At 35.7% G+C, this 20,628-nt stretch overlaps 1 protein-coding gene across 1 annotated transcript in view; it reads left to right on the forward strand.

Annotated features, from left to right (window-relative positions):
- The window catches only part of Pat1 (Protein interacting with APP tail-1), a 57,477-nt gene that overhangs the window by 17,807 nt on the left and 19,042 nt on the right, over positions 1 to 20,628 (forward strand). The window contains exons 4-5 of the mRNA XM_083129085.1: positions 3,821 to 3,944; positions 15,602 to 15,770. Of these exons, the coding sequence (XP_082985211.1) occupies positions 3,821 to 3,944; positions 15,602 to 15,770 (293 nt within the window). The remainder of the gene's footprint in view (positions 1 to 3,820; positions 3,945 to 15,601; positions 15,771 to 20,628) is intronic.

Consider the following 20,628-nt stretch of genomic DNA (forward strand, 5'->3'; position numbering starts at 1 on the left):
TTAAAAAGTTAAATTTTTACAATTTAAAGTCCATATTTAGCACATTTTTACTACATGTAAATCCGTTCCATGTTAATGAGAATGTAATCTGTACTTAGTTTATCTGATTTTAGGTTAGTCCGTATCCTGCTCGCTTCTTTTAGGTTTCATACTGTATTACAGTGTCTTTAAATTGCTTGCACCAGTAATAATGTAATTTATAAATTTATTATTAATTCAGTTTCAATTTTAATAACTGAAGTGCCGGCCCCCTTGGAGTGGTTAGCACGTTGCGCTACGACACCAGGGGTCCCTGATTTGAATCTCAGCCAGGGCATGGATGTTTATGAGTGTCCATTCATTAATTTCATCATATCATCACTCATCCCCATCTTTGCAAATTAGCCAAAAGTGGCACAAAAAACTAAGTAAATTAAAGCAAACAATAATAACTGAATTGCTGCATTTTTTACCAGCGATATTTTTAACAGTAATAATTACCATTGTGTGCCAGGAAAAAGCAATATAACAAAGGAAGTGTTACCTAACACAATTGTAATTATCAAAGTTCAGCACCAGAGTGTCATATTATTGTAATACGATACTGGTTGTCATCTCTCAATTTTTTGGATCATCTGAATTTTTGGGATCATATTGTTAGGTCACCTGATTCCAGTTTCTGACTTCTGTCAGTAGATGGAACAAAAGAGAAATTCACGATTAATTAATTAGTACTACTTATATAATTTCATAGTTACGTAATAAATCTCGAAAATTACAACTACTAGCACGTATGAACATGTTTTGCAATGACATACTGGAGTGGGTGTCAGTTTGTTTTTATATTCTCTTTTATATTTTATATCCAAGTAAATACTGCTGCTTGATGTTTCATTTATAAAATAATACTGTGTAAATAATTTATACATACATATAATAATAATAATAAATATTGCAGTTTCTTACGAAGTTATGTTTAATCAATTTACAAATTCAAGTTACGTAAAGGTTTTACGGAATGCATTACTTATGTAACTCGGGGGTTTTCTGTACACACATTTGCCACAAATTTGACACAGTCAGAATCCTTATAGCTACATCTGTATATAGTCACCAGCATTGTTGAGTCACTTGTCAGACAATGACCAGAGGCTTCTGAAACCCCTGTTGTAGAATTCTACCGTCTGATTCTTGGTCACAAGTACAAGTTTCCATTGGCACTGTGCATGTCACTGCTGTTACATGGTACAATACAAACTGTTGGTGATAATTTCATACAGTAAAGTCCATGAAATTCCAGGAAAGCTATAAGGAGAGATCAGAAATTGTGAAATAGTCATTCATGCAACATTTTTATCAACCTTAGGCTCAGAGCATAATGTATTTTTCAACTTCACATTCTCTGAAATGGAGCCGATTTTTCAGGATGTACCTGTGCAAGCTTTGGTTTATGAAATTTTCTGTCCTGTTGAAGTTTACTGCTTCATTTGCAAGAAAATAATCATATTTTTTTCTTATTTACTTATTAATTTGCACAAAAATGTAACCACAGCAAATTGCATAATGTTTTATAGAAGAAGGAAATTTAAATTCACATGCCCACGTACAAGGTGAATGTCATACATATAATTTCAGTTACAATGTCATTAATTCTGATAGAATTATGCAATGTGTACTGATAGAGGCACATATTTTTGGTAAATAAAAAAGCAAAATTTCGGTACAAAAACAGAGTCGATTTTGGGTTCAAAAGCGGTAAATAAAATACAATTTCAGTGTTATAGCGGTGAATAATCACATCAAAAGTCCTATATAAAATGACATTTTGGTTTTAAAATTGTGAATACAATCCTAAATTTGATTTAAAAACTGCAGTTATTACACAAAATAAACTTAAACCTTCTAATACCACATTTATGTCGTTACCAGAGTATTAAGTTTATTCCTGTGTAAAGTGGTACATTTTTGCTTCTCAAATATTTACAGCAGAATTAATCTATTTTCTGTGAATTGCATAACTCGCAGGATAATTCAGACTTCAGAAAGTGTCACGTCGGTATATAAACAGTAAATTTCGTGTTTAAGAATATATTTCGCATTTTGCAGTTCATTTCACATTATTTCGTGACAAAACAGGGTAGAAAAATGCACCTCACACCTTTCAGAAACATGAAAAATGAACATTACAGCATTTTATTTAATATTTCGTGTTTTCATCAAAAACGAAATATGCATGCCTCTATGTATTGAACATGCTTACAGTTGGTTAACACCAATTGGTCAAAGGAACGTAATCTATGTTACAAGGTTGAAAATTACAGCTCACCGCTCACGAGAAGATCCCCAAATGAGGGGAGCGGGGGTGAAGGGAAGGACCGGTCCATTTGCAGATTTTAGGGGTAGCAGAAAGCCTTCCGCTGTACCTTTTCGAAGTGCGTGGGAGTTGATTTGCGTCAATCACGCAGAGCATGTGTCCGCAGCAACAGTTTGCTGCTGCTTTTCTTTCAATGGCCAGAGTACTTTTGTATTGCTTATCCTGTGCATTATTTAGATTGCATTTCAAAGAATTTTAAAAAGAATATAGGGCAACAACTTTAGGGTCACCAGATGACAAACTTTAAAGGAGATGGCATTTTTAGATTGCAAAAAAGTTAACAGCTTTCGACAAAGATGCAGCACTTCGAACACACGTTTTGTACTTACTGGTACTTTGGTGAGCTTATAGATCACACACCCCTGTAAAACAATTTCACACAGTTTCCATATAACTAATAATAGGCCTCATTATAGGCATATGTCTGAATATCCTAATATTTATTCACTATGCCCGTAATATTATACGGTTGTGAAAATCGGTCTCTTACTTTAAAATAATAACATGCATTGACATTCTGCAAGACATTCTGCCTTGGAGTTGTTTCTTCCAAGCCTAAAGTCAGGAAACCGTTTTTGTAAGTCGTTACTAAAATCACATTTGCGTTTCGGCATGGTTCAGATCGCTGATCCACAGAACTTCACTTCTCCACTGCCATGTAACAACTAAGAGTACAGCAGTTAAAAACTATTGTTTATTTCTGAATTCTGATGTCGTGAAACTCTAATCAAAGAAAATTGCAGCGGCTTATCGCATATTCTTACCTATTGTTAGAAACTTGCTGATCACCATGAGCCACGGTAGATATCACAAATGCTGTGAAATCAAAACATTATGCAACGAGCGGCAACAACAGAAGAGACACAAAAGTCCAACAATTGTTCTTTGTTGGAAGAAAAATTTCTTGGCTTTGAGCTTGCAACTGAGTGTGTCGTATTTCTTTACTTTGAAATTGAAGACTGAAATAATATTAACAAATATTATTAAATAACATTTTGTTACTAATCTTGAAGTTAAGCAGTTGTCTTTATCCCAGAAAAAAAAATCCAAATTTTCCTAAAAATCTGTCCGGACCATTTCTAGGACCTGAAAAAGAGGATTAGTCCAGGTAAAACAGGATGTCTGGTAACCCTAAACGACTTGTATCGCTGCACCGGTTACAACGAGTCCACATATGTTTCTCACTAAGGGTGAACTCCACCAACCCAAATAGTGGAGTCGCCTGTCACTACGTCACTGCACTTCCGTTGGGGATCATCTCCTGAGCGGTGAGCTGTACATTCCTCGGGTTTCGTAGTTTCGTTTTCTTATTCTGTGTAAGCAGTTTGTGGAAAGTTAAATGTTTAAACGAAAAGATAACAAAGATTTTTAGTTAAGGATAATACTTAGATATTGTTTGTAATTATGTAACATTTTCCAACTGTTGTAGTTCATGTATTTTCTGTAGTTTCTCTGTTCTGTTTGCAGGTGGCTTCTTAAGTGATGCAGGCTGGTTTGCAGACAGTGAAAAGGTGTTGTTGTCTTGCTTGGAGTTGTGTAAAAATGAGGAGAACTCAAACTATTGGAGGAAAACTCTGGATTGTTGCCATAAGTACATACATTTTGTTATCTTGTTTAAGTGTACAGCAATTTAATTAACAAGTTTTTTTTAAATATTTTTTTCTATCCACCGAAAAGCATAATACTGCACAAAGCTTAAAAATAGATTTCAGAACTAAACAGAAACCTATATGACAAAATATTTACATCACTCAACCTCCATGATGGAAGGTCCTAGGTTTAAATCCTGAAAAGCCATGGATGTGTCGTTATGTTTGTTCCTTAGTCTGTGCCATAAATCCGCAGCTTGTCCTCATTGTTGTGATTAAATGCTAGAGAAGTGGAAAGCAAGGAATACAAAATAACCAAAGAACAGAGTCAGATAGTTCAGTGATATGAAGTTTATGTTCTGTCAATCAGTCTTGATAACAGAGATGGTGATCTTAATTTTTTTCCAGTCTACTACTAATATTCTTCCATTTTCTCACATTGCATATGCTCACAGGACAGCAAGAAATGTCATCTTAATAATTTATTGAGGTTGTGAAACATTTATTGCTTACATTTAATGGAATCCAGGTGCCCCAAATTGGTACAGATGGAAAGAGAAACTCAAAAAGTTTATGCTAGTCTACCTCATAGCAACGTAATATGCACCGGGATCGATGTTAGAGAAAATGGTGTTTACAAGTTTGCTTAAAATTCACCCTGTGGGCATGCAATTCGTAGTGATCCTCCAAATTTAAGGGAAAGTGCCTCATCTGTGAGAAAAGTCAATAGGCCACCCACAGAGGAGCAGTTCCATGCAAACTTCAAACACAACCCCTATGACAGTAACCATTGCAACAATCATGCACTATTGTTCAACATGTCTGCCAAAGAGTACAGGTTGAATGTGTGCCAAGTGACCAATCTCTCCTCTCTTCAATGGTAGCCATTTTTTCTTATGCTACCCCTGGTGGCAAACAGTGTATACTACATGGCAGGGGAGTAGACCAGTATAAAAATTTTGTGTTCCCCTTTCTATCTGTCCCAATTTTGGCCACCTGGATTCTATTAAAGGTGAGAATATGTGTTTCAAATTGGGAACATTATTTTGACTTACCCTGTATTTGTCTGGATCCCTGGAGAATTAACATGGTAATTCATCATATAATTAGCATTCAACTTAATTGTCAACATCTTTCCACTGCATTCATGCAGGTAACATGTCACTCACATCTGGAACCCACACCTAGTATAATTCACAACAAATATTGAACTGTGTATTTCTCTCAAATTTTGATTGGATACTTATTTTACAGTGCTTATAATTTATTTTCTATTTATATCACCATGGTCTTTCTTTGTTTTTCTTCTTGTTACCCATTATTCTTTTCATTCAGTGTTTTGAAAGGATGAAGAACATTATGTTAAGCTTCCGTCATCTGCATCCTCATAGTAGCACAAACATCCCACGCATGGCACTCGGTGCCACCCTATCAAGACCAACGTTATTTACATGAATTATTAATGCAAATCGATGTTGAATTACACTAGCACTTACTGGAAATCAGACGAAATATATATGAACACAAACATGTCCATTTCAGACATTTTTATTAGCTATTAATAGAAATGAAGTGAAAAAATAAAACTGTCTCATAGAATTACAAGCTTAGACTCTTGAAGCAAATGCACCAAAATATTATTCTAAAAATTATTGAAACTTTGCTATGTAATGAAGGAACTAAAAAATGACCTCACCATTCACAAAATTTTCAACGTATTTTCTAAAAAATTTTCAACATATTTCTAAATTATTTTCAACATATTTTTTTCAAAAAAAAATTCAACGTATTTTTCAAAAAGAATTGAAATCGTACACCTTATATGGGCTTAGAAGGGAACTAGTTCTTCCAAAATTCTCAATCAAAATCTTACTAACAATCAAATGTAGAAGACTCAACTCGAAGAAACTTAAAAGATATTTTTTAAATGTTCAAATCTCAATATGTTTCTCTTACTCTTACGAGATATACATCAGAAAAGACATACTGACTCAAATAAAAGGAATGTTGTCACTTTTCAATATCGTTATTTTGACAACTTTGATATTTCATATGGGTACTGCAATGGTCTCTGCATACAAATAATTTGCATTCCGAACAACATACCGTTGTTTTATTCTTCTTATTTCCAGCAAATTCATGGCTGGTGTGCTATGAATTAAGGTAGGAAACGTTCTCGTGCACGGTAATGAGTTCCGCCAAAGGGAGACCGGTCACTTCACAAGCATGTAAGCAACTGAAAGAATGCTAGAAGAAAGGTGCGAACGTCTATGTTTTCGTGGGAGTAGTGTAGATAAGTTACCTAGTGCTTTCCTGACCATTATTGTGCTGGTAAGAAAAATAATTCAAAATTTCAAAAAAAGGTGTCACTCAGTGCTGCCTCGTGGGTTATTGAGGTATAAGCATCATCAATTTTCTGATTCATGTAAGTAAGCAACCTGCAGGAGACAATGGTTGGTATAACTCGCTAGGAAGCAGAAGCCACAGGTTCAAGTCTTTGGTATGGCATTCTTTTGAGATGCACTGTAATACCACTGGAAAGAACTTACTTATTACATCTTCCAGCAATATACACTACCAAGCTCTTTAATTAAGTTGTTCGATGTTTCCTTACCAGGATTTAAATTGCCAGTGTGTGCATGTATCAGCATTCATTTTTAACTTATATATCGTAACGAACCTTAAAGTTCGTGGGATCTTAAAAGTATCTAGCAGGTTAACCAGTTAGCTGATGGGGTGATGTAAACTACTCATCATTCATCCTCTTGATGAGACCACTCGTCATTGACATGACGAGTTATTGCTTGGCATGCGAAAGGTACAAATAACACAAAGGAATTAAACTACTGAAAAGACAATGGACACTCGTTGTGTTTTGTGAACCGTTGAACCTGTATCATGGCTGGGTGTAGGATAATTACCTGTCTAACTGAAGTCTCTGAGCTGAATCGAAAATAGCGAAGTCCTCTGTAAGCTTCTCTCTAAGTGTTGAACAGAGCGTTGTAGTACTCCTCACCTACTGACTTGCTGACCACCTTCACTCTCTCCACTCAATCTCCAAAGTCAGTCACCTCCCAGCTTGTCTCACCTCTATATTCCCTGGCCCTCGAGCTCTTCCTCCATGCCGAATCGCCGAATCGTGTTTTTAATATAATTGCTACCATGCAAACCGCTGACACCAAAACCAGAAGTGTTACCTGTTCCTGAAAGCTCAGGAGGTTTGCATGGCACAACACAACGCATTGTAAACATGCCTAAGAGGCTTGAGACAGCTGAGAAAAACAAGTGAATGCCCTGGTCAACATGAAGCGTTCAGAGAGACTTAATAAAATAAACATACAATCTTAGGGATTGATACGTTCGCGCCTCCTAGGAAAAATTTTCTCCTTTGAAAATTTAAAAGTCAAATCGCAAAGCTTGACATGACTCAGGTTCGCCAATTCCATATATTTTCTTAAAAAACCCAAATATACAAAAGAAATACACCATAACTGTCTGTTGTTTACTGCATCCTGAAGGAAAGAAATTTTTCATTCCCTAAACTTTATAATGAATAACACCCTTAATACTAACAAATTCGTATGTTTATACGATGTAAAAAACAATAATATATACTATTATAAGACTAGAAATCACAAAAGTTCATGTCGTTAAGCGAGAAAACTCTTAATGTATCACATGTGCGCGTACGTAATGATTATTATGTAGAATTGCTCATCCGCCTGGACCTAGTCAAGAGTCTGTGATGCCTCGCCAAGCGGTAACTACTCTGTGTCACCCGCGAGGCCAACGACTAGAGCGTCTTCGCAAGAACAGAATTCACAATGTTGTTTATATTGCCACTTGATATAGACTCTTCAAATAAATAGAAAAACCTTAAAAGGTGCACAAGTAAGTAAACGTAAGTAGGCATGTAAAACATTGTCACATCTCACTGTTTTTTTCTGTGTGAAAGCCTGATGATATCAAAGTGTAGTATGTTTTACGAACTACGTAGCCAGTGCACTCCTAAAATCGTTGAATATATGAACTTGCACGGCTATGTTGCACATTCCAATGTATTATTATACAATATTCAATGCGTATAGTGAGTTACACTGAAAACTGTCGCTGGTAAAAACTTAATTATAGCGTTCAATTTTCTTTTCTACGTTAAACTGTACACTGTATACATATATATGGCTTGGTGAATACCTTTGTATGACTGCACACACACAAAAAAAAATAATCTTGCAGTATTTTACCAACTGTCTACTCTGATTGATAATATCAGAAAATGTCCAATGTGCAAAATGTATTTTTAAGCATGTACCATATTGGTGAAACACAATTAACTGTTTGGAAAAAACATTTGCATAAAACTAAAGCATACTGTCTGCAATGTTTGAAAGTACTGGAGCTATGCTTGTTATAGCTTGCATGTGCAATTGGATATCCATTGTAAAAGCTTCTTCTTAAAACAAAATTATGCACTAATTGATGCACTGGTCAATTAACACCACTGGCGCTTGTCACTTCCTTGTAGTATAATATAAACTTGAATGCATATAAAACTGGTTCTCATGCATGGCACAAAACTGAAAATGTGTATAAGGGCTATGGAAAAGTATTGTTTCCCATAATGCATGTTAAATAACCAAATAGATACACATGATAGGAGCTCGCATGTGTATGTGTAGAAACACTGTAGCACAATTCTGTAATTATTGTTTGTGACCGGAACTGCTGTTTGTAGAATGTATGCTTTCTATGCTTCTTCTTCTTCCTGGATTGCTTGTCATCTAGACTGCATTGGGGCAATGTAAAAAATGTGGTAAATTACCCGTAGAACTTGGGAGATGGGGAAAAGTTGTTGATAATGTATAGGCTATACTGGGAAATGTATGGTTGACTACATCCTTCCTGTAAAAGGTAGTCTCCGTGTAGTAATTAGAAATGTCTGCATGTCTCCCTCAAATTGGTGGTGACGAGTCTCTTCTTGAAATAGTACTTAAAATGTCTGCATGTCACCTTCGTAGAATGATACTCAGTCTTTCTGCCTGGTAATAATAGACTGCTTGCGGATGTCCGTCATGAAAAATGCCCATGGATGGTGTAGGCATTGCTTGTCCATGGTGCTCCGTATAGACAGGTTAGGTTAAAAGGAAAAATTATGACAAAGAAAGGAAATTGCAATAGGATGGGGATATATAATTCAAGTATGCATGTACACAAAACCAACTTATTTCCACTGCCTTTTCTTTAAAATCAAATTAAATTGTCTCATCAAAATAAAATAAATTAAATAAATATATAAAATAATTGCCATAACTCTTTGAAAATAAATAAGGAAAATTTAAATAAAATATCCAACCGTAATTAAAATATTAATGTCCATGATTAATGTGTTGCCTTAACCTATTAATTATTACTGCGCTGCTCTGAATTAATCTGTTTCGCAAGCTGATGATGCTTATAAAAGTAATATCCTAAGGTTGCGGTTAATAACACATTCCAAATAACAAAAACTAATATAGACATGGGCAAAGGGCTTAAAACTAATTCTTGAAATGAGATGTTCTTACTAATTGATAGATTAAGTTGCTTTAAAGCAAGTTGAAGCGAAGTCCATTGGGGAATAGTGAAATCAGATAAATTCTTGGGAATATTAGGTAGTAACTCAATTTCCTTCATATTGACTTGTTCGAAAGCTAACATTCTTGTGTGTAAAATTTGTTGATCCACAATAATTTGCGAAAAATCCTGATAATTAAAAAATAAAGATTGGCCTTCGGTAAGCTGAACTGATCTGTGCGTGTTCAAATGATTATTCAAATTCTGAATAACAATAAATTGACCTGAACCTGATATTAAAATACCATTACGTGTCCTAATAAACTGGAATAATTTATTGTCAGTAATAGACTTCACTTCAAAATTACAAAATGTAGAATTAATAAACAAAGATAAGTGTTGCAAGCATGTTCTAAATGCTACTTCTGAGTTTCGTTGAAACTCCAGGTGGTAACAAAATATAGCATCAGGGAATTAAAAAGTGAAATTCAAATTTGAAACACAATAAAAATAATAAAAAACTTTCTCAATTTCAAATTTCCTTTAAACAAAAGAAATTTAACCACTCAAAACTTCTTGAGTCCGCCGTATACCTCAAATCACTTGGTCGTGTAAACAGACCCGCCGCGGAAAAGTATACTTGACCCATATAAGAATGGTGTGTCAATTCCTTAGGTATGTCCAAAAAAAAAATAGATAGAGAATAGTTATGCAATATATTAGAATATAAATACAAATTACTAGTTATTACCTACTGTACTAAAATTAACATGAAGTTAATCAGTAAGAAGTAATGAATTTATTGCTGCATTGTCGAATAAGATGCAAATTGGGTAAGTGAGCTAGATTTCCTAATAATAATTATTAATAATAATAATAAATTCTCAAGTTATAACATTTGTGGTAAACCACACTGTTTAAATTTGGACAGGCTAACGATGCCATGGCGACTTTTGCTGCACATGCCTGTGCCAATCACCGAGGCTTAGCCTGGCATGTTGCTAATAATCTTGATTACTCTATGTGCATAAAGTGTGAAAATTGCCCTTTTGTAAAATTTCCCTGATTTTTTTATCAAAATTTCGTTTGACTTTATCCTGATTTAAACCAAATGTACGTCGATTTCCCAAAAAATTTACGTACTATAAATATCTCTATGAAAAACGGGAAAATTTTGCGAGAAAAACGCAAAAAAAAATCGTCTTGTTGTTCCTTTGTAAAATTATTGGTCGTGATTAGTCTGAAGTGCATAAATGCGACGTTTTACGGAAAAAATTATCTATATAGAACAAAATATCCCTAACATTGTTTACATGAAGTTCTATCGTGAAAATCAAATTCTAATGGCTATATGCTTAGCTAAACTGTTCCCATAAAATTTTAATGGACGACCGCCACTAATGCGAAAAAATATGCAAAGCCTATGGTAAGTGTTTTCTGAGTTCCAGCATGTTCAAAGTACTCGGGAGAGAGCTTCAGTGCGGAGAAAGGAATTTGCTGATACCAGACAATCTAAATTGTGCAAAGTTGCATTAGTGGTCGCTGGACGCAACTGAAAATTTCTCTATGGCGACAACGAGAGCTCTTGCAAGTTCGCTGCCGTGATCGGCGACTTCGGGTACGTTCGGGTGCCGTCGGAGAGGTGGAGGGGAAAAAGTCGCTGCTCCAGGCAGCGGGCAAAGGAACAGAGGAAGAAAATGCAAGCTCTGATTCGCTGACCACCAGCATGACGCGTTAAAGTTTACAAAACTTTAACTTACTACGAACAAGGTCTAGTAAGCGCTGCGGGAGTTCGAAATAAAGTCAAGGACTTTTGAAATGACGTAATAAATGGGATAGAAAGAGAAAAAACTTCGTTGCGCTTGCGACAGCGTGTTTACTTGAACACTTCCGCGCTCGTAAAATAACAGCAATTGGGAAGCTGTTAGCAAACTAAATGACTAATAAACCTTGCATAAGGTACAATCAAACGTAAAAAAATGAATTATACTTAAAATTTGAGTCGTAATAAATATAAAATTCTAGGCGAACGTGAAGTCGTAAAAAATATGGTCTGTGAATGATACAATAGGTTCGGAAACCTGAGAATTTGGCTTACTTTCTGCTTTTAAAATAACACTTGAAACTTTCTCGACTTTTACTGGTGACTGATTCGCAAATGACTCTTTAACTTTTACAGCTGGCTGAACACAGGGTGAAATAGGCAATTCACTTTCCATTTTGCGACTGTTTTGAACAAAATTAGGACCCTTGCTTACGGCAAATTTCTGAACTCTATCTTTAACGGATAAAATATTCTTCGGCAAATCTATACTGTCGTCTTTAGTGACTAAACTATTTCTGGATACGTCTTGAACTTCTTGTTGTACCCTGGGTGTAATAATAATGGACTGAGGCAAGGGTGGGGGAATTGGCGGGTGACTCGTTTTCAATGGTACCACTTCAACAATCGGTGCAACATCGTCGTAAATCTGGTCAATGGGCGGTGAATCATTATTAAGTTTGCTTAACTGTAATTCGTTGGTCGACTCATGGTCATAAATAATAGATTTCTTGCGTTGACATTGAAAATAACAGATTATGAAAATTATAAAAATACTAATAATAAATGTTATTAATAATAAAATTGTAATTATATTATAAGGATAGTCAAAGGACTTGTTCAACAGATAAATAAAATTAGAAGCTTTTACGTGTGGAAGTAATCCGTTTAAAATAACTAAAATCGCAATGATTTTCATGTTGCTTAGGCAATCAAAACAAACAGTTCTTCAAAACTAACACATACTTCAAGCCTGCCTAGTTTAATTAGTAGATAGTTTAACTCAACTTTTAATTATTTCTAACTCTAGGCTCAAATTATCTGCGTAATTTATTTATTCTCTAAATTTATTAGCACTGTTTGACTTATCTTATTTTGAATTTTACTGCAAACTTATCTTATTTAATTTCAGGTGTTAACTTTACGTTTAAATTCTTTGAAATCAATCGAACCGTAAAAAATTGAGACTGATTTACTCCTGACTACCTGAAATAAAATAATAATTATTATTTATGCGATCTTTAAATGCATTAAAATACTAACATCACTAAAACTTGAAGAATCTTTAATTCTCTCTACTCATTCTAAAATATGCTTAGCATATTATTGTGGCAAAGCTTTAAACTAAAACCGTTGTGGTTTAATCATAATCATTCTGCGATGGCAGAATGGATTTCCAGGATTATCGGTAGCTATCCAATATCCGAAGGAAAATACTTGTTAGTGGAGCGCAATAAAATCTTGACGTCGACGTCTACATATTCATATAATATAAATATTCTCATAACTGGCGCTTAAAAATAAACTTTGCTAATATAATCATATACCTTCTTCTGAAGAGTAACTATAAAATTCTAGTGATGTATTCGCTGAGCTAGTATTATTACATACTGCAAAAAAACTTTTGTGCCTAAAGCACATTATTAAATAATAAGTCTGCTTTTAATTGTTAATATTATTAGTGCTATTTTATTATAACTTATTATTATGTCACGCGAGTGGATTTAATATATTAAACCTGTTTCACTTTAATAAATGCCGTAACTTGGAGCAAACTTGCAATATTTATATTTAAGATTTTAAAACAATCTGCATTTTAAAGTTTTTAACATTCGAAGCTACAACGTGCTAAGGATAAATATTCAACTGTCAAACGAAACAATGGTTCGGACAGTAGTATAAATATATACTAACAAAAAAATCTCGTTAATATGTGAGAAACGTCCACGCCGTGTGATGCTCTCCTAATTCTCTTCTAGTTATTCAAAATAAGTTGGCTGTGCCTAACTTTGCTTAAAGCATATAAGTATATGTATATCTGTGTACGGACTCATTTTCGTCACTACTGCTTACCTGTGAACGGACATCTCTCGTCACTGCAGCCTAATTATACATCTATTACTTCTCAACTAGAACTTTTAATTAATCGGGCGGTTTATACCCTAAATCATGGTACGCCACTCTAACTATATACGCTTGGCGTAATAGCGGACATAATTGTACAGCGTGTCGAGGAATATAATTGGCGTTTCGTTTCTTTTCATATTAACATGAATTGAAATTTTCAGGCAATGTATGCGTAAGTTAAGGTAACGTAAGGCAAGTGACTATCTCGTATAAACTTGACTATCTCCTTAATCTAAGCTCCCTTCATGAGGTGCTAGGAGACTTCAGTCATTAAGAATATAAATGAGTGGTCCTCGGGGCCTTATTCGTTCCCAAAACTATATATGTATATAAAAATGTAATATCCTCGTTGCAAAAGTCTTAGCAGTCATAGTTCAAGCATTCTAAATCCTTTACAAGTTACGGTCAGTTTTGAACCAAATTTAAATTAAACTTTTAAGGAATTTCAATTAATAATAATTACAAAAACAAAATATTGACTCAAACAAGCATACTCTGTGCTATGACTCGTTAAAATGCACTATAGTGCCGATTGACTCTAACTCGGTGGCACTAATTTATTTTCCTCATTCATAAATAACTTTAAAATCCACTTTTAATCCACGTTGTTAATTAATTAAAATCTTAAGGGTAAAATCGTTTGCTGTTCACTGTAGCTTACTGCATCCTCATAACCAAAGTTGTAATAATTTTCGTATTCAAGATTATGTAAAAAAAATTCTAAAATCACTGTCAATGCAAGAAATCTTCAAATCTAAATGCCTTTCCCTTATTCCTTATTTAAAATTCTGGATGATAAAAATTTCCCAGGTGGGAATTTGTCGTAGCCATGGTACCGGGTTTGTGAGTGAACCACAGAGCTACCAGGAGCAGATTGATAGGAAAACGTCCACAGACGTCCCTGGCCGACCGCATTTTTGGCAAAATGTGGCTGCCTGAAACCCGACATCGAACCTTCCGCCACGCGGAATGCCGGACGCTCCTGATACAAAAGCGCCAGCCCGACGCGGGTAACCGCGACGGAGCTAGGGCGCAGTTTCCTTCGCATTCTACATTTCGCTGATTACCGACCCAAACTTGAAGTCGATAAATTTAATCAAATTCATCCTCATGTTAGACTAAACATCTATCATGGCATATATAAATTCTTCTCCCCCCCCATTAATGCAAAAAACTTTAAGCCCTATGTATTTTCAAAATTAATTTTGGCAAGGACATACTAACGAAACTAAATAAATGAGCAAAATTTTGGGGTGGGATTGAATTTAAACTGGTTAAAATTTTCTTTTCATTTCTACAAAAAAAATGAAAAGACCCGCAAATCTCCACCACGTAACGAAAGTTGGGGTGGGGTTGAATTTTTAAACTGGCTAACAAACTCTTTTCTCATCGCATTTCCGAAAAAATGCATGAGAAGCCCCAGCAAATCCACCACGTAACGAACCTTAAAGTTCGTGGGATCTTAAAAGTATCTAGCAGGTTAACCAGTTAGCTGATGGGGTGATGTAAACTACTCATCATTCATCCTCTTGATGAGACCACTCGTCATTGACATGACGAGTTATTGCTTGGCATGCGAAAGGTACAAATAACACAAAGGAATTAAACTACTGAAAAGACAATGGACACTCGTTGTGTTTTGTGAACCGTTGAACCTGTATCATGGCTGGGTGTAGGATAATTACCTGTCTAACTGAAGTCTCTGAGCTGAATCGAAAATAGCGAAGTCCTCTGTAAGCTTCTCTCTAAGTGTTGAACAGAGCGTTGTAGTACTCCTCACCTACTGACTTGCTGACCACCTTCACTCTCTCCACTCAATCTCCAAAGTCAGTCACCTCCCAGCTTGTCTCACCTCTATATTCCCTGGCCCTCGAGCTCTTCCTCCATGCCGAATCGCCGAATCGTGTTTTTAATATAATTGCTACCATGCAAACCGCTGACACCAAAACCAGAAGTGTTACCTGTTCCTGAAAGCTCAGGAGGTTTGCATGGCACAACACAACGCATTGTAAACATGCCTAAGAGGCTTGAGACAGCTGAGAAAAACAAGTGAATGCCCTGGTCAACATGAAGCGTTCAGAGAGACTTAATAAAATAAACATACAATCTTAGGGATTGATACGATATGTTAACAGATGTGTGGTTGTTCTTTTGCAGACTCCTACATGTACAAACCACATTCTGCCACTTCTCAGAAGCTGATGGCACGTGTGAGCTGGCACACGAAACAATAAGGAAACTGAGGTGTGCGAACGAGGTGCCAAATCTAGCAGGCCTATATGCTCAATTTTCCACATTATATTTTGCAAGGAGCCAGTACGATGAAGTAAGTTTACATTATTTTTTTCTTATTAATTACTAGTAAAAGTGACCAACTAGATTTACTTAGTTGAAGTATTCTTGTTACTATTTAGAAACCATTTTCTGTGTGTGAATGTCTGTCTGTTATAAGAACATGATTGAAGGGAATTGATTTCACAAGCTGAAAACGGTGTAATACATAATCAGGGTTCCCGTACACCTGGAAAACCGGGAAATCTCATGGAATTTGAAAAATATTAGAAACTCATGGAAAACTCAGTAGAAATCATGTAATTGATAATGTAGTACATCTGAGGCACTAGAATATGCTCCTACCTGTTGATAATAACACAGTGGAACCCTAGTTTTACATTTTCCCGGATTTTACAGTTTCTTGCATTTTAAGTTCTTTCACCTTGATCCCCGAAAAATTGAAAATTGAGGTTCAACCTTAGTTACAGCTAATATATACTACTTATTAGTTCATTAATCTATGTAACTTTAAACAAGCTACTTTGAGGGCCTCCCTGATGACGCAGTGGTAGCGTTGTTGCCTTGTAATCAAGGGGTCCTGGGTTCGATACCCGGTGGAGGCACATAGTGGTTTGGATCCCACTCTAAACTGTTGGCTCAGTCACGATTAGCCTTGCTGTGCATAAAGTGGACTTCAAGCATCAACTCAACTCAACAAAAACTACTTTGAAGATATAGATATAAGTATGTTTATTTTGCATTACATATTAATAGATATTGTCAAATAGTAAACTTCTGTTTGCCAAAAGTGTGAAATTATTGGTTTTATATATTATGTACTGTAATGTGGTTTGAAAACATATTTAACTCCCGCAAAACCTGTAACCTTTTTCCTTACTTATTTGCACAAAGATGTAATTTTATTCTTGAAATTGTTTTGTTGTTGCTATCTGAAAGTATATTGATATTAAATATTTTCCAATACTGATAAACTACTTATATAATATTCACTGATATCGATAATCGATATTCTATTGAACCAATATATGAAGAACATGAATGGTTAATTCACCTCCTTTAATCTATGTAAGCAGGCGACTGCAGTGGAAAACAAACTATGGATTTAAATACTTGCTTTAGAAAACCGTGACATAAATTGTGTTTTTATTCATAAAAATAATAACAAAGTGGCATAATATTGCACTAAATTGCAGGCTATTTATAAATATATGAGATTGGCGAAATTATTGATACACCAGTGGCGGAGCGTGACCTTTCCAACAGTGTAAGCCTATCATGATGAAGGTTATTTTCCATTGTGCTTATTTTTGGGCTGACATGGTTAGTGATTTATCCACACACATCGATCTACCCCCCATTTTTTTAGAACTTTTCCCTAGAATTTTTCACCAAATTAAAAATTCTGGATAAATACCTGGGATTGGTGTTTTCTTTGCTAAGCTGTGTATCTTCTACATTTCAAATGATAATTAAGTTATTCTTATTCCTATCACAATGACTAACATAATGATAAAAAATATGCAAAGTTATAAAATGAATAATAATAATAATAAAGAAACGAAAATAGAAGGAAACAGAAAAGTGCTGAATACTTTTTACAACCGCATAACCAAGTATCAGCTTTGTACCCTGAATCACAAAATCGGCGCACTTTTTTTTTCGTACCCTACCTACATCCACAAGTTACTTCTTGGCAGCAAAATCCTTGCTGGATAACGGCGTCTTCAACAAGTTATCCATCCCACCGCACAATCACACTTATTTTATTCCATAATGCACTTTACGATCACACCACAGCACACGGCCGACAGTCCGCTTTCAATAGATGGAATTCGCAAAAGCATTACCTCGACAACAAGAACAGGGAAACAAAAAGAAACCAGTTCCAAAATTGGTCACTGCTGAATGCAGTGACCTTTCATACTGTGATGGGAATATCCCTTTCGGATATAAATAAATTCCCTCTCTTGCCTTAAAATTCCCTATATTTAGTAAAAAAAAAAAAAAATAATACAATATTAATTATAAAAGAAATGCTCACTAATTGTAGGGACATATCCAGAAATTTCTATCAAAGGATATGTAAGTGCTTTCTTAGGATACTGTAAAAGCAAATCTAGCACCTAAAAGAACATAAACAGGCTTTTTGAACGCTGTTCGGAGAGTGTTTGAATCACAGATTACGTAATTAATAATATTTGGTTCACATTTGACATGAGATTTGTAAGATTGGTTCAATCTTCAGCTTTCATTAACATTTATTTATTTATTTATTTATTTTTGCACTTTTTAGCTCAATGATTACCAGCTGAGTTTATACATAAACGGAAAACAGAGATCTTAATATTTCTGATGTTTATGCTCTCCTACAAACTAAAAACAGAAACAAGAATTTAGCAGATCAATGTGCATCTAGTTTTCACATATCCCGCTCATTTTTAGGTCTCTCCTTTTTCCCCTTCCTGTTAGATTTTTGCTTCAGAATTCCCTGTTCCTGGAAAAAAACCTCCTTGAAGCATCACTGGCTTAAATTTCCTTTGCAGTCAACCATTCATACCCGACAACGCTGGAGCCCCTCCTTTTGCAGGACCTGTGTCTCGCTGGCGCGTATTCAGTGAAGCCAACCCAAGCATAATGGTGCTAAATCTCGCACAAGTTAAAAAAGTCGTTTGTAAGTTGGGGATATAAATAAAACAAGAGAGCCACTTTTCGTTGTGGTTGAATTTTCTCAAACTTTTCACGTATAACGTCAAACCCATGCCGTTCGTTGAACCATTCGAATTTATATATTTTTTTTTTATAAATTAATATTAATAATATGAAAATCACAGAACAATTTAGTAGTATGTAGCATACTTTCGGCGTTTAAACGACACGAAGGATGTCCAGAAGGGGCAAAGGCAAGGAGACACTTCCTGAAAAATGAATGTCAACCATTTTCACACATACAATTTCATTTCAGTCACATCAAATTGTTAATTATTGTAAGGACGTTGCAGATATTTTGAGAAGGGAAATATAGCTAGTTTACCCCAACCCCTGAAAAAAAAATACTTTGCTTAATCCTCCCTGGTGGAAAGAAATACTGCGGACGTCCACGAACAACACTTTTTCTAAACATGAGGTTTGCAACGCTGCTGTAAGCCTGTGGCCGTAGGTTTACAAACCTAGGGTTTGGCCCGCTCTTCTCCCTATATTCCTTGCTCTTCTCCATCCAGATACGGTAGGCACTGCTTCCTTCGTGGTCAGAAATTTGTAAGGCAACATTCAGATGGCTTACAACTTTCAGCAAGCAGGAGGCAGGAGTTCCCATGTGCCCCCTGGTGCTGAAGTGTTGCAATCTAACAAACAGGATCTCGAAGACTGGTATCGGACCAAGTTGAACTTTGAAGTTTTTACGAATTTTGCCACATAATTACATACATTTTACTAGAACTAATAAAGTTTAAGCCCGGCTTACTCGGCTTACATGGATGCTCCGCGCCTGTGATACACTGATATGCTTACACAACCATTTCTAATAATAACAAAAGATGACGATGGTATGGCTATGAGGGGGAATGGAGAATGTAAGAACTCTGGAAGAAATTAAGAATTCTGGAAAAGCCAGGGAAATCTCAGGAAAAATACATTTAGAGTTCATGTGGGAACCGTGATAATGTAATTGCTCATTTGCTAGCACTAAAAGAAGTCAAGTGTCCTGCGCCGGGGCTGTGCTGTCTAAAGCATCAGGCTTTGGGCTCAGGCTATGAAACGCATGCTGGTTCAAGTCTCCTGGGGGCATGGGGGGAGGTAGTGTAACAACTTTTCTCCAGAAATTTTGGCCAGTGTATGATAAAATTGAATATTTGAAAATTGTATTGTGTTGTGGTTTGTTCACTTTATTTCTTAAGAATTACATTCTTGTATGTGTGAACTTTTAAAGTAATGTTGCCATTCGCCATCCAGGATGAAGTTTGAGGCATTAATTTTTACATGTTAAGCAACTCTAAATCTGTTGTTAAAGCACAGCTTCAGTTTTCATCTTAACTGGCTTGTGGTAGGGTTTTTTCATTGAATAAAAATATATATATTTTCTTTATTTCCAACTATACCTAAGTAGGGAAGGATTAAATAAATGCTAAGAAAGAGAAGCATAGGTCAAGAAGATGGAAAGACAGCTCATGAAAAAGTCAAGAATTTTGAATTTGTTAATTTGGTAGACATCCTGGTGAGGAAATTGGGGAGCTACAAATGGCCATGGAAACCTACAACAAGGACTGGGGGTTCATCATTCTGACCACATGTCACACCGTAACTGGTTGCATGATCTCCCACCTCTGCTGTGGCATGTAAGAATGAGGCCAGCAGTCAGTAGGTAGTCCCTGGCCTTCACTGGCTGTTGCACCACAGGCTGTTATTGAAAGGAATCAGTATTTTGTTCGATTGGATTGATTTGGTGTTTTAAGTCCACTTTATGCACAGTAAGGCTAATCGGGACTGGACCTACAGTTTATAGTGGGATCTGAACCACTCTGTACCTCCTCCACTGGGAACCAAACCTGGGACCCCTTGATTATATGGCCACTGCGCCATCGGGGTATTTTGTAAATAGTTAATAAAATGCACACGCACAAGTAAATACATACATATGTCCCCCTCCCCTCTTCTCTCAGAGAGTGTTCAGAAGAGTGGTTTCACATACTCTTCCTCAAGTTTTCTCTTAATATTGGTTTACATAGGATGGGGCCATTCTGGTTCCCCTTGGATCTGGAGATAATGTTTGTCCTCAAAGGTGAAGTTGTTACATGTGAGGACAAGGTGATCACACCTGAAACATGAATTGTTATTTGTAAATATTTAGTGTAGAATATTACTACAAATTATTTTTTTTATTACAACAATTGTTA

Source organism: Lepisma saccharinum, chromosome 9 (genome assembly GCF_977018435.1).
Source record: "Lepisma saccharinum chromosome 9, izLepSacc3.1, whole genome shotgun sequence".
Taxonomy (NCBI): domain Eukaryota; kingdom Metazoa; phylum Arthropoda; class Insecta; order Zygentoma; family Lepismatidae; genus Lepisma; species Lepisma saccharinum.